At 33.8% G+C, this 21,471-nt stretch overlaps 1 protein-coding gene and 1 pseudogene across 1 annotated transcript in view; both read right to left on the reverse strand.

The window, feature by feature from the left end:
- Window positions 1–414: 414 nt before the first annotated feature.
- On the reverse strand, window positions 415–15,720 carry LOC132563237 (uncharacterized; annotated as a pseudogene).
- Window positions 15,721–20,275: 4,555 nt separating this feature from the next.
- The window catches only part of LOC132563242 (transmembrane cell adhesion receptor mua-3-like), a 50,869-nt gene continuing 49,673 nt past the window's right edge, over window positions 20,276–21,471 (reverse strand). Inside the window, exons 76-77 of the mRNA XM_060227997.1 lie at window positions 21,187–21,351; window positions 20,276–20,475 (exon numbers count right to left, since the gene is read on the reverse strand). Of these exons, the coding sequence (XP_060083980.1) occupies window positions 20,276–20,475; window positions 21,187–21,351 (365 nt within the window). The remainder of the gene's footprint in view (window positions 20,476–21,186; window positions 21,352–21,471) is intronic.

Genomic DNA, 21,471 nt, shown 5'->3' on the forward strand with positions numbered 1-21,471 from the left:
AATCAATCACAGAATAAAGTAGTGTTACCTTTCTTTTTTTTTGTTTAGTATAGTTGTCTATACCAAATATATTGTGCGTCTTATTATCATTCGTTTTTGACATCACATTTAACTGATCATTAATAATGATGCTATCTGTCAATTATTAGATATAGGTATGAAAATACTCTAATTCATAATCATTTGAATTCACACCTTGTATGAACATTCACGTAAAATGTCAGTTACTAGTTACAGGTATGAAAATGTCAACATTTTCATAACCAATAACTTGCAGTAATTAAATAAGAATAAACAACAAATTCTTTGATAGTAAAATAAATATATTTCTTATTTGTTAACCATAACATTCAGTGACACGAATTCAATACGCTCTCTGAACTGGACACGCGTAGATATTGCATTTACGTCAGTTTACTTGCGACCTGTAAGATATAAATACGTATCGGTGAAGAAATTATAGCAATGTTGATTTCAACAAATTGTACTGTCAATAAATGTAACAAAAATTTAGTCAATAGGATCAAACAACAGGCAGAGCGAATATAATTTCTCTCGGAGGTGACTAAAGTGTAATAGGTCATATATAAATAGAAATAACTAGTATTAGAATAGACGCACTTTCATCCATTACACACTTCATAATACCATATCATTATTGGCAGACATTGACCAAAAATCCATGTCCATAAATATACACGGTGGTTATAGCTGTCAATATTTTTAGTTATATATTGAAAATACTGTAATGGATATATATATGTCAATTTTATAAAATATTTGCTGCAAAACAAGGACAAATATGTTTAACTGGAAAGCCAAAGTCCGAACCAAAAAATTCAAGTATTGTATAAATAAACTGCAATCGAAAATCGAAATCGATATAAAGAACTTCAGATTGATCAATAATGTCATCAATGCGTCTTGTATCATATCTGATATATTCCCCTTAAATGAATCTGTTGCGATCTGTTGGAATCATATTTGATCAAATATTTTTGTTAGACAGTATGCTAACATTTTTTTGTCTACATTAAGTACTGTGATAGAACTCCTTTGGTTCAAACCATATATACATTCAAAACTATTAGGGATAGTTAACCTTGTTTAGAATTTGAATGAAACCTGTCATATATCCATTATTCAATGCTTTTTAGTATATTATCTTTTGAATCTATCCAATTCTCTACCTTCAATTGTACCAGTAAGCGTCGAACTCTGTAGATTTGATTGTTTAATTATATATATTTTTTATAGCTTGATAAATTCTGCTGCAGTTAATAGATCATCATATGTTTTACTTCATGTGTTCTTAACCTTAACCATCACATGTTACAGTTTGTACCTAATATCACTATCAAACACTTACCAGCAAGACCACCTAGAAGAGCCTGCTCTCCTGTAGTCACGGCCGTTTGAAGAAGTTGTTCACCGACCTGTGTCAGCTGGTGTCCAAGATCGTTCCAAAAATTGCTAAAAGAGACGAAAAGGTAGAAACGATTTTGAAGTAAATTGGTCGCTTTACCAAATATCAAGTGCTTCATATGTTCTTATAATCACGTTCGAATGCTAGTAGCTGTATGATCCAGTCTATTTATTGATTTGGATTTTGGGTATCTAGTGTTATGTTGAAATTTGCTATTGTCTTTTGTGTCCTTACTGCATTTCGGAATACTTGAATACATTGGGCTATAAAAGACGTCATTTAAAATCAACATAGTTCAGGACACAATACCAAAAGCAGTGTATAATTTCTTTGATATTAACGATTCCTATATGGGCACATTTTTTCTACATTGCTAAGATTATGATTTTGTATCTGTTTATGTCTTTTCTTTTTGCAACATAAATGCTATATGACTATATTGAGAGTGTCAGAGGGGTATTTATTTAATCCTCCTAGAAAACCGCAATAATTGTAGACCTCCAAAATTAACCTTGCCAGACAGAACAAACTGTTAGGAGATCGTTAGCATTTAACTGATATGTACCTTCTTTTTCCTAGGGCACTAGTAAGTAAAGCTTGTTCTCCGGTCTGAACTACCTGTGTGAGAATTTGTTCACCAGCATGAGTCAGTTGTGATCCAAGATCGTGCCAGAAATCACTGAACGGAAACAAAATAATACATGTTAGCGAACCTTAAACAAACGCTTCTGACATATGTCTACTTCAATTATCTTATTTTCAGTTGATTAGTGTTTCCCTTGACACGCATTATGTTGTTTCTGGCAAGAAATGTTTGATTTTGAAATCAATGTTTTGAAATGATAAAATCTTAATGACAAGATCTATGAAGACCTTTTCTAATGTTTTGCCTTTAAAGTTTTACTTCAATAATTAAGTAAGGGTTACTTTTAAAATAAAAATAATAAACAGAACAGAGAGAGAGAGAGAGAGAGAGAGAGAGAGAGAGAGAGAGAGAGAGAGAGAGAGAGCACCCTTACAGGTGGCAATTAACAAGATACCCATGTAACTTTAATGCTTGTCTGATTATTTCACATGTACCTTCTCTTTCCAAGAGCAGCACCGAGTAAAGCCTGTTCACCAGTCTGTACAGCGGTTGTGAGAAGTTGTTCGCCGACATGAGTCAGTTGTTGTCCAAGATCGTGCCAGAAATCACTGAACGGAAACAAACAAAATTACTTGTTCGCGAACCTTAAACAAACGCTTCTGTCATATGTGTACTAGAATAAACTTTATTTTCAGTTGAGTAGTTTTCTTTGACACGCAATTCATTATTACTGGCTATAAACGTTTGATTTTGAAATCAATGTTTTGAAATGATAATATCTTAATGACAAGATCTATGACGACTGTTTTAATATGTCACTTTTATAGTTTTATTTCATCGGTTATAAAATAAATGCTTAAAGAATAAAGAGTTATTTTCAAAACAAAATACTATCAATAACAGCTATAGAGAGCATTCTAACAGGTGGTAATTAACTTGATATTCATGTGAATTTAATGCTTGTCGGTTTATTTAAAATCTACCTTCTCTTTCCGAGAGCAGAGGTGAGTAAAGCCTGTTCACCAGTCTGTACAGCGGTTGTGAGAAGCTGTTCGCCGACATGAGTCAGTTGTTGTCCAAGATCGTGCCAGAAATTACTTCAAAGAAACCAAACGAAATTGAATTAATAAACGGAATTCGTGGTTGTCGATTCGTACGTCGTTCATGGTTTTTACCCATTTCACACGAAGCGTATAAAACGCGTACGGAAGTATGTTCATGATAAAAGTAATACACATATGTTCATATGAATTTGTTGTCATTACAAAAATAATATTCCCGCTACCAGTAACGGGCAATACGAGAGACAAACTAAAATATAGAGTTGCGGAATGATGCTCTTCTGTAAACATTTGTGGAAATGAATATTTATAGAATAGTTTTATCTCTTACCTCCTCTTTCCGAGAGCAGCACCGAGTAAAGCCTGTTCACCAGTCTGTACAGCGGTTGTTAGAAGTTGTTCGCCGACATGAGTCAGTTGTGATCCAAGATCGTGCCAGAAATCACTGAACGGAAACAAAAAATACATGTTAGCGAACCTTAAACAAACGCTTCTGACATATGTCTACTTCAATTATCTTATTTTCAGTTGATTAGTGTTTCCCTTGACTCGCATTATATTATTACTGGCTATAAATGTTTGATTTTGAAATCAATGTTTTGAAATGATAATATCTTAGAGAGAGAGAGAGAGAGAGAGAGAGAGAGAGAGAGAGAGAGAGAGAGAGAGAGAGAGAGAGAGAGAGAGAGAGAGATGTTTTGCCTTTAAAGTTAACAATATATCCATGTAACTTTAATGCTTGTCTGAAGGATTACTTTTTAAAAGTTAAAAACTAATAAGAGCAGTTGGAGAAGAGAGAGAGAGAGTACAGAGAGAGAGACAGAGAGAAAGAGAGACAGAGAGATAGAGAGAGCATTCTAACAGGTGGCAATTAACAATATATCCCTTTAACTTTAATGCTTGTCTGATTATTTAACATCTACCTTCTCTTTCCGCTTGCAGCGCCGAGTAAAGCCTGTTCACCAGTCTGTACAGCGGTTGTGAGAAGTTGTTCGCCCACATGAGTCAGTTGTTGTCCAAGATCGTGCCAGAAATCACTGAACGGAAACATAAAAATACATGTTAGTGAACCTTAAACAAACGCTTCTGACATATGTCTACTTCAATTATCTTTATTTTCAGTTGAGTAGTGTTTCCCTTGACACGCATTATGTTGTTTCTGACTATAAATGTTTGATAAGGAAATCATTGTTTTGAAATGATAATATCTTCAAATAGTTTCCAGAAGAGAGAGAGAGAGAGAGAGAGAGAGAGAGAGAGAGAGAGAGAGAGAGCGCGCATTCTAACAGGTGGCAATTTACAAGATATCATGAAACTTTAATGCTTGTCTGATTATTGAACATATACCTTCTCTTTCCCAGTGCAGCACCGATTAAAGCCTGTTCACCAGTCTGTATAACGGTTGGGAGAAGTTCTTCGCCGATATGAGTCAGTTGTTGTCCAAGATCTTGCCAGAAATTACTGAACGGAAACAAAAAAATAATGTTAGCGAACCTTAAACAAACGCTTCTGACATCTGTCTACTTCAATTATCTTTATTTTCAGTTGAGTGGTGTATTCCTTGACACGCATTATATTGTTTCAAACTATAAATGTTTGCAACGGAAATAATTGTTTTGAAATAATAATATCTTAAAGTAGCATCCAGAACAGACACAGAGAGAGAGAGAACGAGAGAGAGAGAGATTGAATATTCTAACAGGTGGCAATTAACAATATATCCATGTAACTTTAATGCTTGTCTGATTATTTCACATCTACCTTCTCTTTCAAGGTATAGCACTAAGTTAAGCCTGTTCAACAGACTAAAGAGCAGTTGGAGAAGCTGCTCTCCAACCTGGGTCAGTTGAGTATCAATATTTTGCCAGAAAGAGAGAGAGAGAGAGAGAGAGAGAAGAGAAAAAAAAGATAGAGAGAGAGCATTCTAACAGAAGGAAATTACAGATATCCATGAAACTTTAATGCTTGTCTGATTATTTAACATGTACCTTCTCTTTCCAAGTGCAGCACCGATTAAAGCCTGTTCACCAGTCTGTACAGCGGTTGTTAGAAGTTCTTCGCCGACATGAGTCAGTTGCTGTCCAAGATCGTGCCAGAAATCACTGAACGGTAACAAAAAATACATGTTAGTGAACCTTAAACAAACGCTTCTGACCTATGTCTACTGAAATAATCTTTATTTTCAGGTGAGTAGTGTTTCCTTTGACAGTCATTATATTGTTTCTGGCTATAAATGTTTGATTAGGAAATCATTGTTTTGAAATGATAATATCTTAAATATAGAGAGAGAGAGAGAGAGAGAGAGAGAGAGAGAGAGAGAGAGAGAGAGAGAGAGAGAGAGAGAGAGAGAGAGAGAGCGCATTCTAACAGGTGGCAATTTACAAGATATCATGAAACATTAATGCTTGTCTGATTACTGAACATATACCTTCTCTTTCCAAGCGCAGCACCGAGTAAAGCCTGTTCACCAGTCTGTATAGCGGCTGGGAGAAGTTGTTCGCCGATATGAGTCAGTTGTTGTCCAAGATCTTGCCAGAAATTACTGAACGGAAACAAAAAAATAATGTTAGCGAACCTTAAACAAACGCTTCTGACATCTGTCTACTTCAATTATCTTTATTTTCAGTTGAGTGGTGTATTCCTTGACACGCATTATATTGTTTCAAGCTATAAATGCTTGCAACGGAAATCATTGTTTTGAAATAGTAATATCTTAAAGTAGCATCCAGAGAGAGAGAGAGAGAGAGAGAGAGAGAGAGAGAGAGAGAGAGAGAGAGAGAGAGAGAGAGAGTGTGTTTTTTTAACAGGTGGCAATTAACAATATATCCATGTAACTTTAATGCTTGTCTGATTATTTCATATCTACCTTCTCTTTCAAGGTATAGCACTAAGTTAAGCCTGTTCAACAGACTAAAGAGCAGTTGGAGAAGCTGCTCTCCAACCTGGGTCAGTTGAGTATCAATATTTTGCCAGAAATCAGGGATCGGAAACAAAAAAAATATACACGAGAGCATTCTAACAGAAGGAAATTACAGATATCATGAAACTTTAATGCTTGTCTAATCATTTAACATCTACCTTCTCTTTCCCAATGCAGCACCAAGTAAAGCCTGTTCACCAGTCTGTACAGCGGTTGTTAGAAGTTCTTCGCCGACATGAGTCAGTTGCTGTCCAAGATCGTGCCAGAAATCACTGAACGGTAACAAAAAATACATGTTAGTGAACCTTAAACAAACGCTTCTGACCTATGTCTACTGAAATAATCTTTATTTTCAGATGAGTAGTGTTTCCTTTGACAGTCATTATATTGTTTCTGGCTATAAATGTTTGATTAGGAAATCATTGTTTTGAAATGATAATATCTTCAAATAGTTTCCAGGAGAGAGAGAGAGAGAGAGAGAGAGAGAGAGAGAGAGAGAGCGCATTCTAACAGGTGGCAATTTACAAGATATCATGAAACATTAATGCTTGTCTGATTACTGAACATATACCTTCTCTTTCCAAGCGCAGCACCGAGTAAAGCCTGTTCACCAGTCTGTATAGCGGCTGGGAGAAGTTGTTCGCCGATATGAGTCAGTTGTTGTCCAAGATCTTGCCAGAAATTACTGAACAGAAACAAAAAAATAATGTTAGCAAACCTTAAACAAACGCTTCTGACATCTGTCTACTTCAATTATCTTTATTTTCAGTTGAGTGGTGTATTCCTTGACACGCATTATATTGTTTCAAGCTATAAATGCTTGCAACGGAAATCATTGTTTTGAAATAGTAATATCTTAAAGTAGCATCCAGAGAGAGAGAGAGAGAGAGAGAGAGAGAGAGAGAGAGAGAGAGAGAGAGAGAGAGAGAGAGAGAGAGAGAGAGAGAGAGAGTGTGTGTTTTTTTAACAGGTGGCAATTAACAATATATCCATGCAACTTTAATGCTTGTCTGATTATTTCACATCTACCTTCTCTTTAAGGGTGTAGCACTAAGTTAAGCCTGTTCAACAGACTAAAGAGCAGTTGGAGAAGCTGCTCTCCAACCTGGGTCAGTTGAGTATCAATATTTTGCCAGAAATTACGGAACGGAAACAAACAAATACTTGGGAGCATTCTAAAAGAAGACAATTACAGATATCCATGTAACTTTAATGCTTGTCTGTTTATTTAACATCTACCTTCTCTGCCAACAGTACTGAGGATTGCACTGAGATACATATGACTGGAGTTAATTGTGTGTGGTTCGTTACTAAAACATATATCTAGATTTCAAATGCCTAAATAATATTCAATTCAAGAAATAATAAATTCTAAAAGATTTTAACATTTAGATTATTATTAACTTTATTTTCACTGCAATTTAAGTGAAATGTCCTGGGGAATAAGATTACATGGCTATGTGCAATGGCTGTTTTAACAGTGATCTTTAAAACATGCTATTTCAATAAAAAAAATTAAATGACCAGGACAAAGTAAAGATGTCTGTCAAAGTCATATAAAACATATATTGTTTTGGATTTGATTATTACTCTTATCTGATCATATATATCACAAAATGATTGCTACTTTTTGATGATATCTAAAATTGCAAATTGATGTCCTTGTAGGAATTTTAGATTATTATTAACTTTATTTTCACTGCATTGCTGTTTACTAACATTAAATTGAAAGCCAATTGACAAATCCGCAAACATTAAAAACATTAATGTCCAGTTACTTTTTTAAATCGAGAACTCATATTTATAATGTAGATATTACTTTAGCATATTTATAACGATTGTTTAACATTAAAATGTTGTTCGTGGAATTGGTACCAGAACATTGTTTAAAAAGTAAATTTCATAGGCTATGATAACCACAACAATGTATCAGAAACGGAAATCAATGCTACCAATTGCATTCTCTGATTAATATATGTTAATAAATGTACTTACCTTCGTTTGTTTTCTGTAATGTAAAAGAGATATGATTGGCTGATAGTTGTTAGGAATTAGCAATCTGTATGGAGTTCAATGGCATATGATTTATAAATGTATTCACATTGAAAGCGAAGGTTTGAAAACATTTAAGATGAAAAAAAATAAGTGTACTTTTAGGTAAAAGGGGTTATAACCAAAAATAGAACGAACGTTTACCTCGTAATACGGCCGCTGAGCTCACAGCTATCAAACAAAACAAAGCTAGAAACCTCATTTTGTAATCTGAAATTGACAGAATAGTTTATAAAAGTAATAAACAAAATAAAAGATTAACCTCATTTTGAAAAAAAAATCAGTAAGTTAATAATTTACAATCGTAGTGAATTTAAACAAAAATACATTTATTTTCCTAAATCAGAGAAATTCAACATATCCCACATGCCTAATGAATACATAGTAATAATAAAAGAATACATGTATCTATGTTTAGGTGAACAAATCAAAGTATATTTCTAGGATAAGCTAGTCCAAGAACATATATTTTTGAAAACAGAAGTCTGCCGGATACAAGTTGGAGGCTTCCAATGAGTTACACTTTGGAAGAGTTAATATATTGAAATACCTAATTTTATAAGGAAAGATAAATATGTTTAAAGGGATAATAATTTTAGATCAAAAGGTTAACGATATCGGAGTTAATGAAAGTAAAACAATAAGAAATTTATATTGATTTGATCAATTAAATGTGTTAAAAACTGAAGCGGAATGGATCCAGGCTTTAGAATCATTGTTATATCAAAGCGATGAGACTGAATTGTCGATAATATTAAAAAACATGTGTTAGATCTAGTTCACCATAATTCATTCTTTGTGGCTAAGCATTCTTTTGACACCAGTATCTTAATTCTTTTTAAAATCCCGATTGCCTTTTTTGCTATTTTACTAAAGTTGTTAATACAATATAATATTCAGGTTGTTACCTGGGAGAGCAAAGCCAACAGCTCATTAGAAAATGTTCAAATTGAAAAAAAAAACTGTTACCTATGATGTGCAATTTTAAATGTAAATTGTTAACACTGTATCTGTTACCTTCCATATAATGTGTTCGAAGGTAAACCAGCATAATATTATGAAGTTGTTCCTTACTTACCTTATTCATTACAAACCTACTGATATTCGGAAATATTTAATTGCAAGATTTAAATCAAACCATCATATTGTATCATTGTATTATGCATGTATTCTATCATTACGATTCGCTTTCGTCAAATAAATTCACCTCAAAGTTCAGCAATAATACGCGTAATGAATATTAAATTAGATGATTTAGAAAATCGCCTACCTGATCCAAGTCGGGAACTTCAGTTTGGCGTGGACTAATGCGGTTTTATACTGTACATACGGAATGTCACGTGATATCTAAGTTGAAAGTTGGTTGATACGTGTGTCTTATCGCATTTCAGAAGCTTGAAGATACGGCTACCAATAACCTTTTCTGCAAACTTTATTCCATTTTTTATTTGTATACATAAAAGAACTAGGCTTGCTTGATAACGAAGGAAAGCCCACCTATACATTCTACTGTATTTCAAAGTTCAAAATACTGACTAACCATGCTTCGGTATTACAATCATTTATACTGCCTATTAATGATAATATGACCTACCCCCCCCCCCCCCCGGACCTCCCCCCCTTTTTAAAAAAAAAAAAAATTAACTTCCTAAACTGCATAATACTCTATATAAGCAACGTTTTATTGCAGGCTCTCCAAGTTGTAACTAAACTTTTGTCAATATCACTTACCTGCTGATCCTGTATTTAGATTTTAAAGAACTCTAGAGAGCTTTTGGCCAATCTTCAACACTCTCTCCTCTAAAATAATTTCTTCTGTAAGAACAATTGATTTTCAAACCTACACACCCCAATACTCAATTCTAAACTTAAAGAATTACAACGTAAACGCATTTGTTTTCTTATTACTAGTAGTGAAGAGCTTGATTTTCCTGGAAAGGTGAACGACAGTACAACTAGTACAACTATATGGTTGTGATCTATACTGAAGCGCATTTCGTAAAAAAAGAGTTCAAACCAATGAAAAAATATACAGTGGACGAAATCCTAAAAACATGATTTAGTTTCTAGTTTACAATAACTTCGTCTAGTTTGGTGGTAAAGTCTAGCAACAGACAATTGGTATACCTATGGGGGCTTACTATTCTCCTCTGTTGGCTGACATTTTGGTCCCACTCGTGGCTGAATTTATCGAAAAGTTTATCTAGACAGGGAGGGGTACTAGCAAAATAAATAAATTTCGTAATTTATACATTTATGAAGATTTTATAACAACGGCGAATACATATATATATATACTGGAATATCTTTCACTATTAGGGTAATACTGGTTTAAGGCCATTTGGTATCACTGACAGATCCTTGAAGTACGAAACAGCTGAATGATGAATTTTATTCCAATGCTTCATTGTATCTAACGCTATGTTTGTATTAAAACTTTTTATTCAGTTGAATGGTTTTCGTACAATCTTTGATGCCTTTTTTTGCTTACTGCGATACTGACATAATTGTCTTTAGCAGGTATTGCATTTTATTTTATTTTCAAAGAGTTAATCCGGGACATGTGTTTTTTCCCGCCAGAACAGCAATGAGAGCTATCTTTACGATCGGTATCAATTCCAACTATGATTAAGCTTACCTCAAACGTTAATCTACATATCAAAGATGCATTACTGAAATATTATTAAGTCTCCTTATAACTACTCTATAGAACGCATACCTTTACAGCTTAATTGTGACGTTATATTCATAAGTACCACACATTCACCACGATTATGGCTGCTCAACGTTGAACACATAAACTCATAACGTTTGTTTAAAACACACTTATACTGCTTTAATTTAAACCTTATTGTAAATAATTGGTGTCATAGCCATTGCTATTTTTTTGTTTTTTTTTTTTTTTTTTGTTTTTATATTTATTTTTTATTAATTTCTTTTTTGTTTTTTTATTAAAGGTATTGGATACAATATGCTATGCTTTTAACTTTACTATAACGAAACGGTGTCATTATTTATTTTAGATGTTTGGTAATTATTTTAATATGGTTAAATATAAGATCTTGAATCTTGAGTGTGTTTTTAAATATCATGTATGGTGATAGTACTCCCTTTGATTACTTTTACTTTAAATGACATATACTTTTCTATCTCTGTTACTAAGATCGGCACTATACTTCACAAGGAATTTGGAAGTTATCCCTAAGGTCACATTCCTAAGGTCAAGGTCAATACCATAAAGCGTTCGCACTCGTTTAGAGTGGATGGCAATGAATATGATTGGCTACATCTAGCTACATCTTTCGCTTTTACAGTGACATTGTAAGCCGTCAAAGTGAAAATGCTTATAACAAATCATTTGTGTCTTATTTATTTAGTAGATTAGTATCACTAGCAGTGTTAAAGATGATACTTTATTTTGCTTATTTTACATTCATGTTGCTTGAGTTCCGCATATAATTTAACTAACTGAGCATTAAGGTTGTCTTATGTTTTATATCATTACTATGTATATATCGGGTGCTAAGAGACTGAATAACGAGTTTGGTGTTGATACGAAAGCTATGTCTAAGTCCTAAATTAGTGTTTTTCTCTCATCACATCGGTTTTCCCTGATCGTGTTTAGTGCCCTGTCTACACTCCCACGGCTTACAATTTGGGTCACATTCGTTGGAGGGCGGACGGAAATTTTCACATGAAAACGACTCAGCACATTTTAAGGGATGGGTCGTAAGAATAGGAAGTGTCTAGTGGGTTTAGTCAGATAAGAGTAAAATATTATTACATTGTACATAGTATTTTTTTTCTGAGAGAAACTTAAATTCTCATTTCCATAAAGTTGTGAAAATTAACAATCCCTGGCGTAGTTTGAGGCTTTCACCGACTTCGGTGCATGAGATGATTTGTCAAATAATCAGAAAGTCGAGAATTCCCAGCTGGTGCCATGCATGAAAACCTTCCAGCAGGCTAAGGCTTAAAACCCTGTGGATTTCTACACACAATTCCATTAAATATCACTATTAACACCTATTAACGCCTAATCTAAAACATGAATGTAAATGAAGATTTTGACGCAATTTGAACGAAAAATGTTGCAAACATTGCATCAAAATTCAGACAGTTTCCTGGCAAATTGCATCATTTTAACATGTGCAAAGACACCTATTATGGTTTTTCGCCAGATCTAAATAGGTCGTTTATATATTCGTTTGACATACAGAAGATAAATACATTTGTTTTAAATTTTACCATTCACTTTATATTCTAAGCCTGATTGTATCCTGATAAATGATTGTTTCTGTTCGGGTAAACACGTGCATTTATTTGCTTTATAGTGCTCGTAGTGAGAATTCCTATGGATATCTTTTATACCCTTGTTCTTAACCACACTGTGATCTCGAAATAAAAATTTATGCAAATAATCGTTATTTCATATATCGCCCATATATCAAGCTATTGTGTGAGAGTAGAATTTACAGTGTGCTTCAGTCTCTGAAGCATCTAGAATATTTTGAGTATCGTTCATATTCAATCTAAACAAAGTATGAGCTTGTGGAGTTTAGAATGTGTTCTTGACGTTGAGAATGTCCTTGCTGCTATGTTCAAAGACGAACCGAAATGTTCAAGTCGCAGAGTCTGTCAATGTCATATGACGAGGTACCGAAGGGAGCTTATTTGATTTCTTACATATGAAAATGTCAGCATCAGGAAACAAAAATTGATAGAAAATAAATTTGGTTCGATACCATTTTCCTTGGAAGAGGTAAATATTGACCTGATTAATAAATTCACTCCATGGATTTAAAGACTACAAGCGAATCAATGTGTCACTGTTTGACACAGATTTGCTGGTGACAAGTAAATCATTCTAGGGTGATTAATAAAAACAAAGAAAAAAAAGTTTTTTATCAACCATATCTGCATCTCGGAGTGGATATTTGATATCACTTTAGAAACGACAAAATGATATATTTTAAGTCTGTAACAATAAATAGTTGTAATTTGCATCATGTGTTGGCAGTTTGACAACATAAACGTACGTAATTATAGACCTTGACTACCGCAATTTACATAGATAAAAGTCTGTTAAGTCCACAATCGAAATTGAAAACTCCTAAGTCAACTTAATCCTATGTGCGTCGATAGAAATTGACTTTTTGTATATGTTTTATTTTAAGTGGGGGGTGATTTATATCTCCCCTTTATGTCCCCTGAAGAATAGTGCAGTGCCCTAAAAGTTTGCTGTTATAGAGATAAGAAGTCCACACAATATGTCAAAATATCAGGTACAGATATGAAGTGCCGAACATTTGACAGGAACCAACGTAAATCGATTTCTCACGATCCTGACTTTGACTGAAATTAAGGACATCATTACATTTATTTTTAGATTGCGATATGTGTCAATGCATAACAACCGCACGTAAGCAATATTTGAATTTGTCCTACAACATTATATATTTATACCAATTCACAAAACCTTGAACTTGTGGTGGCATGATCCGGCCATACACAGATTCAATATCTAGAAAATTATTGTTATTGTTAAGCTCTTCAATATATTCAACCTTGTAACAAAACAAACAAGATAATAAAAAAGAATATATTGTCAATCAGAAATTCATCACAAAATACTGTTCAGTATCGTTCACAGGCATTATTGTACCAATGTGTAAAAACAAGAGACCGAAAAGACAACGTTCCTTCAGTATGGAATGAGGTATTATGAAATACAGATATCATTAATTATACTTCTAGAGTAGGCAGTGTAGCAATGGAAATTTCATTTGAATTTTTGATAATATTTATTTACCACATTGTTTGTAATTTGTCTTTTATTTTGAATTTTTAAACTGCGAATTTTAATGAGAATGATATACCAAAAGGATTAAATCAATTCAGAAAGTGAATCCTATGCAGCACCGCCTCGATTCACAGAGTCTCGGAGATATATTCCTACTAAATCCACAGGAATTTAGAAAATAACATTCCAATTAATAGAAGGGATTTCACGATATTTTTAGTCCTTCATAAAGGTTAATGTTTGGAAAAGGCTTGAATCGCCCGTTACTATTTGCCCAGATGGATCTAAGTATAAGGAGAGATATAACAAATACATGTCGAAGGATTAATACTCTAAAGATAACCGTCAGTCAGATTTCACAGAGTTTGTAATTGAAACGTTTGAACGCTATGGGCTTTGATTAACTGTAGGAAATAACGATAATGTTAATGATGGAAGGATAATGTAATGCTAACTTGGACAGATTTAGATGTGAAATATTATTGTTGCATTCACTCCGTTATTTGCGAACTAAAATTCTATGACTGGCCGAGTTGCTAAAGAAATGCGGCTACGTCTATGGAGAGTATGTTAAGGTCTTACTTGTGTCACGCCATCAATCATTTTATGAGGTCACTAAGCTATTTCTCAAAGGTCACCATACGTTATCAGTTATAACTGGATCCTGTTGAAGTTCACACCTCGGCGAGAGAGAGCGAATACAACGTAGTTTCAGAAATTAATGCTTTTTTCTAGCTAAAAGTCTTCAAATTGGGCAGTGAACTTGAGAAGTGAATAGAACCACAAAATCCGGGACATCAAAGTTCCAAGTTACCATGCGGTGATTGTAATCAAATGGCGCAGGCATGGAATAAAGTAAAGTGATCTTTATATTGTTTACTATACCGTCTGTTAAGTAAATGATTATTATGGCTAATTTAGTTTACTTACAATGACTCTTCAATCGCAGTCTTTAAAAAAGGTATGCTGTCATTCAGAAAGGCAATGATGACCACAGATATGAACTTGTACATATATAATTACACACCCTATTCGTGACTCTAAATGTTTGGCCATAGCCGTAAAGTTCCCAGGTGTCTGCACTATAACAGCCCGTACTGGCTTGTATACATTTTACTAACGCCTCTCTGCTGACTGTGCCATACAATTAACTTCCAACACCACTATTTATATTATCCAACATTATCCTTACAATATGGATCATTTTTAAGTATTATGTAATGTTATTACGTAATGATCGTTATTTTGGTACAAATGCAATAATGTTTGCAGACAAGGATCAAGTTACTGGTAGCTTTTTTTCATACCTGTTATGTAAATCTTGTGGTGTGTATTTGTCAAGATGATCGAGGAATTCTCACCTGTGTTTTATTTTTATTTTCGATTTCAAGCTGCGTATTCTTTCACGAAAGATGGACCGAATGGACTTAACACACTCAGAAAGTAAATCCAACGCAGCATGTTCTCGTTTTGCCCATTCTCTTTCAGAGTTTTCAACAGACACCATAAGTACATTGAAGTTCACATTCCAATTAATAGACAAGGTTTTACGATATAACAGACTCTTCATAAAAAGTTGCCGTAACTTAACATTTTGAATAATGCTTAAATCACCAGTTACTATGTGCCCAGTTGGACCATAGCTATAAGTAGAGGTAGAAAAAGAACAAGCTAACGCAGGACTTGTTCTGGGTCATTTCCATTCTGTTGCTGCATTATTTGTTTGTAGATGAAATATTTTGATGTAATGGGTTTGGAGCAACTGTAGGAAATTACAGGGGTGTTTCTACTTTCAAAGTATGGTGGAATGTTAGCAGCCTGAACAGACTTCTCGTGTAAAATATTGCTGATGTTTATAGCATCAACTCCCATATTGTGCCACATCATCAATATATTTATAAAGTCTTAAAGCAAGCAAGTTTCCACAGGTCACCAGATGCAGTATTAGCTTAATCCACTTGAAGCTTTCATATTAAGGAGAGAGGAAGCGAATATAACGTAGTTCGAACATGATGGACACCTACCGGTTTCTGTAAAGTATCCAATAGATTTTCAAACGTGACTGTTTATGCGCTAGATTTATCATAATGCCGATATCAGTGGCTACGACTACTATCGCATAGGGAAATCCTTTTCTATTTCTCAAATACCAACTATGATGGTTTAGTTGTCTGGTACATCCATTTACAAGATGATATTGACCCATGAATGATATTCTTAATGACCTGATGTCATCTGCTGTCGGTCACTTTGTTCCTAAAAACAGTAAAAGTTAGAACCAATGTTAATGTCTGGATAAAAAATGAAATCAGGACAAAATAAGACTTATAAATTCTAAGGCATAACTTAACAACAACGCGGCCTTTTGGGACCAATTTAGAACCATTCGAAACCAATTAATTGTCTTAATCTGTGTAGCCAAAGCAAAGTATTCATATCAATTAACGTTTTTGGTTGCTATTTTTTTTTACAACCCCCATCGGAAATAGTGGCTAGTTGTAAAATCAGTAATGAATCTTCACACCAAATGTGAAACTGACTCTTCTTAGGTATCAAACGGTGATCTAAAAATAAATCACATTGATAAAGCTGGAACTTTCAATGATTGCTGACGATTAACCACCTGACAGTCCTTTACCTAGAAAATATTTTGTCATCACTCAATATAACGGAACGGAGCGTTATTCATCAACTGAATCTCCTAATACTAACCAATCTTCTTGGCCTGTCACCATTCCTCCAAAAAATATTAACGGCTTTGCTCAATCTTTTGTTTCATCTCTCTTTCACATGTTTAATATGTATATATCTACATGAAGTTTCCCTGCCTTATGGTAAATGATCATGTAACACCTGTATTCAAAAGGCAGAGTGAAACTAGAAAATGTCTGTAAGACATGAATGCCCCCGCCCCCCCTCCCCATATGAAATAATAGTGAAAGGTCCGAAAGAGATGATTTTGTTAATTTGTATGCAACTATGTACAACTTAAGTTTCATACTTAAAATGACAAGTTGATTTAACGTACATGAATTTGGAATTTTGTTCTCTGGAAAAAATGAGGGAGTATATTAGTTCCTTATGCCTTAAAACCCACAAGTACCAAATTATGTAGAAATAAGATGATGTTCCTCTTTTTTGAGTTATCTCCCAATGGTGGCCATCTTTTTTTAGAATGCCGAGAAATTCAACACTGCATGAGGTCTTTCCATACTTGATATTTGTATGAAGTTTCATGAAAATTGCCTTCCGATTGAAGTTGTTAGGTGGTATATACTGATTTGGGATGCGACGCGACGAGACGGGACGCGACGGGACGCGACGCGACGGGACGGGACGGACGGACATGGGCAACGCTATATGCCCCCGGCCATAAATGGCGGGGGCATAAAAAGCGATACATCTAAGAATAGGCCTCTCTCTTTTACTCCTGTTCAGCATTTAGCGTCTATATATAAAATACACATATCTAACGCCCAAGTATTGATTCCAAAGTTGTACGCTAATTGCACGGTCACTTCGGGTGGATAGACACTGTCATGCATATACAGGTAGGTTCATAGGTACAATACTGTAACTCATAGCACGTGATTTCCATAGAGTGTAGCCACACGGTTCACCTAGTACCTACAGGTGTCGTTGACTGGACCATCTGAATTCATACATGGATTAGACTGAACCGAACCTCATCATAAGTGAATATAGACCATCTTAGTTCCACATAACCGGGTTTCTAGCTAAACTATACCTACGTTAGACTTTTTATATCAAGGTATTATCAAATTTTCAAAAAATACATCCATTTATACATTATCCATTCCATTCGTAAGCATGTAAAATGACGGCGCATTCTGCCTTAATATCCGCTGCATTTCAACATGTGCTGTCCAATCACCCATGACGCCATATATTGTACTAATACATGATAATATAAAACCCGATATAACGTTTATAAGTTATATGATATCATAATTAATAAAGTTTATAATATATATATATTGATTAACAACTACATTAAATTTGCTAATTGTCATATGCATCGTCCTGAAGTAATATTGCTACTAAAGTAATCACATACTGTGTACGCGTATGTAAACACCATACAATCGGTACAATACAAAGGTAAAGTCAGGTTTACTATTTTATAGATAGACTAAAGAAACTTATCACAGATTGGCAACATCTAGGTACATGGTATATCCAACTAAACAATATTTCATATGTGGCTCGTCACAATCTGTAGTTTGTGCTTGCTTTTGTTAGGTGTCATATGGTACCTTTCTAATATGGCAACCTAATTCTATAAAACAACAAAACATTTGATTATGTAGAACTATGAGAATATACATGTGACCGTGATACAGGTCAATTATCTAATAATTATTTATGATGTTTGATTTTATGGTCTAATATACATGTATATATTTATAGAAACAAAATGGCATTAATACCAATATATTGAAAAAGTTTTCATCTTAACTAATTAGTAGGAGACAGAGAGAAGTCATAGATGGACTAAAACTAAACTGATAAATTTTACAAGCAGGATTAACCCAAGGATCAGTGTCAGGTTAATACTTGTTTTTATTATATATCAATATAAATGGTGATGAATTAGTCCCTAATGTGAAATTATTTACTAACAATACGTTCCGATATACTTTGATTGAGGGAGGCAGACAAGACGCCGCTAATATCCTGAAAAATTGATCTGAAAAATGGGGAAGCATTAAAATTCTGAGTCCCTTACACTTAGACGGATTGACTCTACGATTTTTCATCCTGAGTTAAACTTCAACAACTTGGTTATAAAAAAAGGTTCACAGGTATCATCATTTTTGTCTATTTCTTTCAACAGCCATGTTAACGAGTAATCTTACAAAAGAGTTGACTTAGAATGCTAAAATATCGAATTGACAGAAATTCGTTTTAAATCGTTCATTCGTCGAATTATAGAATATGCAGATATAATGTGGGCAAATTGTACTGAACAAATATTTTGGAGTAAATCCAAATTACTGGCTTATACAGAGAATCTGGTTTACTTCCACTTGTAAAATGTCTTTACCTTCATCAAAATATTTTATTTCAAAGATTTTTGTCAATATGTGCCCTGCTCATAATTTTGATTCAATGCACCATTACATCAATAATAATATTGATTAATATCATCTTTCTCATAATAGACGTTTTAATGTTCTTCTAGCAAGAACTCAGATATATATTACTGGTTTTCCAAAAAAAATTGTCTGAATGGAGTATTCCATCTTGTCTGTTTCCCACAATGTCGTTCATGCAATAACATGATGTCTTATTTCAACCCGTTGCAAATGCTGGAAACCAGTGCACTTCATTTAACTTTATTTCAATTAAGAAAGTATGTTAGTAACTGGAACGCCGATTTATTCCATTCTCATCAGGTTGAAGGCTGTTCTCACTTTTTTCTTCAATGTCATCTTTTCACTATCCAAAGACAAATCCTGTTTACTTCGCTTGCCTGAACAAATGTATTCCTCTAAACATTTAAACATTTCATACATTGTTGTGTCCGGTTTTTGTCTGATTTCTATACATTTAGCAAAGGAGGATGAATATGTATGGACAATTTGCCTTACTGCTTTCCATGCAAGTTGACTTTCGGCATGATTCTAGTGGATTCCTGAGTGATACCACTAAAATACAGTATTTATCACTATTGATTTATCATTGGACGGATCTGTATTTTTGTTAATATTAACAACGAGAGGGCTTTCAGAGGATATGCCCATTGTCCATTTCCTTTTGTCAGTAAAACCATGACAATATTTCTAAAGGAAATAATGAACAACAATGTATAAATAAAAATAGAATCAGAAAGACAATCACGCGCAAAATCAACAACGGAAGACACTGTTTAAACATACATGTTTTAATATCTTCAGGACATGAATATAGAAATATTTTGTAAATCATTTGCAACGCTTTGATTATTGTTTGTATCTACAAGCTAACATACAATGTAAGAATAAACATATATGCCTAAAAGCAATGTTAATACTTTCATAGTTCGAAATATGCCTATCATGAAATGAAACTATTAATCAACATGTTCATGAATATGATGACAGGAGAGTATAAACGAGCAAGCACTTTACATTCGAGTTAAAATGTCAGCTTAACATTAATGTATAGAGGATGAAAGGGAAATTAGTCAAATAACATAATGAAAATAATGTGTATTAAAAGGATGAAAATAATACAAATAATCTATTTAAACAATGAAAACGAGCTTCAACTCCAGTATTTACACTATAAATAAGGGCGGTTGCGATGACCAGAGAGTCCGGATGTAAATAACTTTATATTACACGAAAGGTGATTCCGGAGCTACAGCTTCGGTATTACTTAAAAAGATATAAAAAAGATTGAATATGATGAATCTTTAAATTTAAATATTTTTGTTTGTGCCACAAAATGATTCCGCGTATCTATTTACACAATAGGGTGGGCCATTCATTGAGAAATATCCATGTTGGCATTCTCGTAAATGTTTAAATCCATGGCTACACAAATAGTACTTTTTACAATCCACTTTATCAGGTATAGCCACGCCCGGTGCCTTGCCAGCACAAGAGTATAACTCCGCATCTGTAAAATCAAATAGAAAATTTCATTAGAAACAAAATTGTAACTTCAAGTTAGAGAGTTCCACGTAAATAGAATCAAATAGTCGCGCTTTCAGGAAACAAATACGACTTTGAAATGAAAATGAAGACGTTATTTGAAACACACACATTTGTAATAAAAACACCGCTGAAATTAATTGTGAATATATAAATGTCTGCAAGTATGTTGCTGTGCTGGATACAATCGCACAATTTACCTATTTGATATTCCAAGAATAAGAAAACAGGATTCCTTATTAATCAGTGAACCGATTATCTATATCATAACCGATCATTTCGTTTAAACACATCATCCTGAGTAATTGTTTTTAAAACCTGAATTATATATTTTTATTTCTTTAACTGCACATCTTGATTACCAGTTTTGGCTTCACATATCATCGGAAATCTTCGCGGGAGTAAACAGCACTCAGCCGTCGGTATGTATACTATATCTCTTAAATAAAACTAAAGGTTCTATGCGCTTTGGTGCGTTTTTTCAATAATTTATAACAAAAAAAATTTTTTTCTCATTTTGAAATTAGAATTATCAAGCCCAGACCTCAAATTAATTGCTCTGTTAACATTATTAAGACTGATTAAAGACAAACATTTAAACCTTGTTTTGTCATTTTTAATTTATGGATTTTGTCCGATATATATATCCCAAATCATCATGAAAGTAATATCTTACCTGCTGACTGGTTCTCAAGTACACATTCTCTCCTTGTCTCGTCAAAGTACAGTCCATCAGGACAATTATCACTCATAATACGTTCTTCTAAGCAGTAGATATACTTCTTACGGGTATACGGGTGTTTTATTCTTGTGTTCAGTTCGGCATGGTCACAGATATTTTCTGAAAGAAATTCGAAGTTAAGAAATCAAAAAGTGTAACTAGTAAGTTCTTGTTAACATACATTATATACATGTATATAGTTTCTTTGCTTTGAACATTTTTCGTTTTTGGAATATTGCA

Source organism: Ylistrum balloti, unplaced genomic scaffold (assembly GCF_031769215.1).
Source record: "Ylistrum balloti isolate Yb309-2 unplaced genomic scaffold, AGI_CSIRO_Ybal_v1 Utg371644, whole genome shotgun sequence".
Lineage (NCBI taxonomy): Eukaryota > Metazoa > Mollusca > Bivalvia > Pectinida > Pectinidae > Ylistrum > Ylistrum balloti.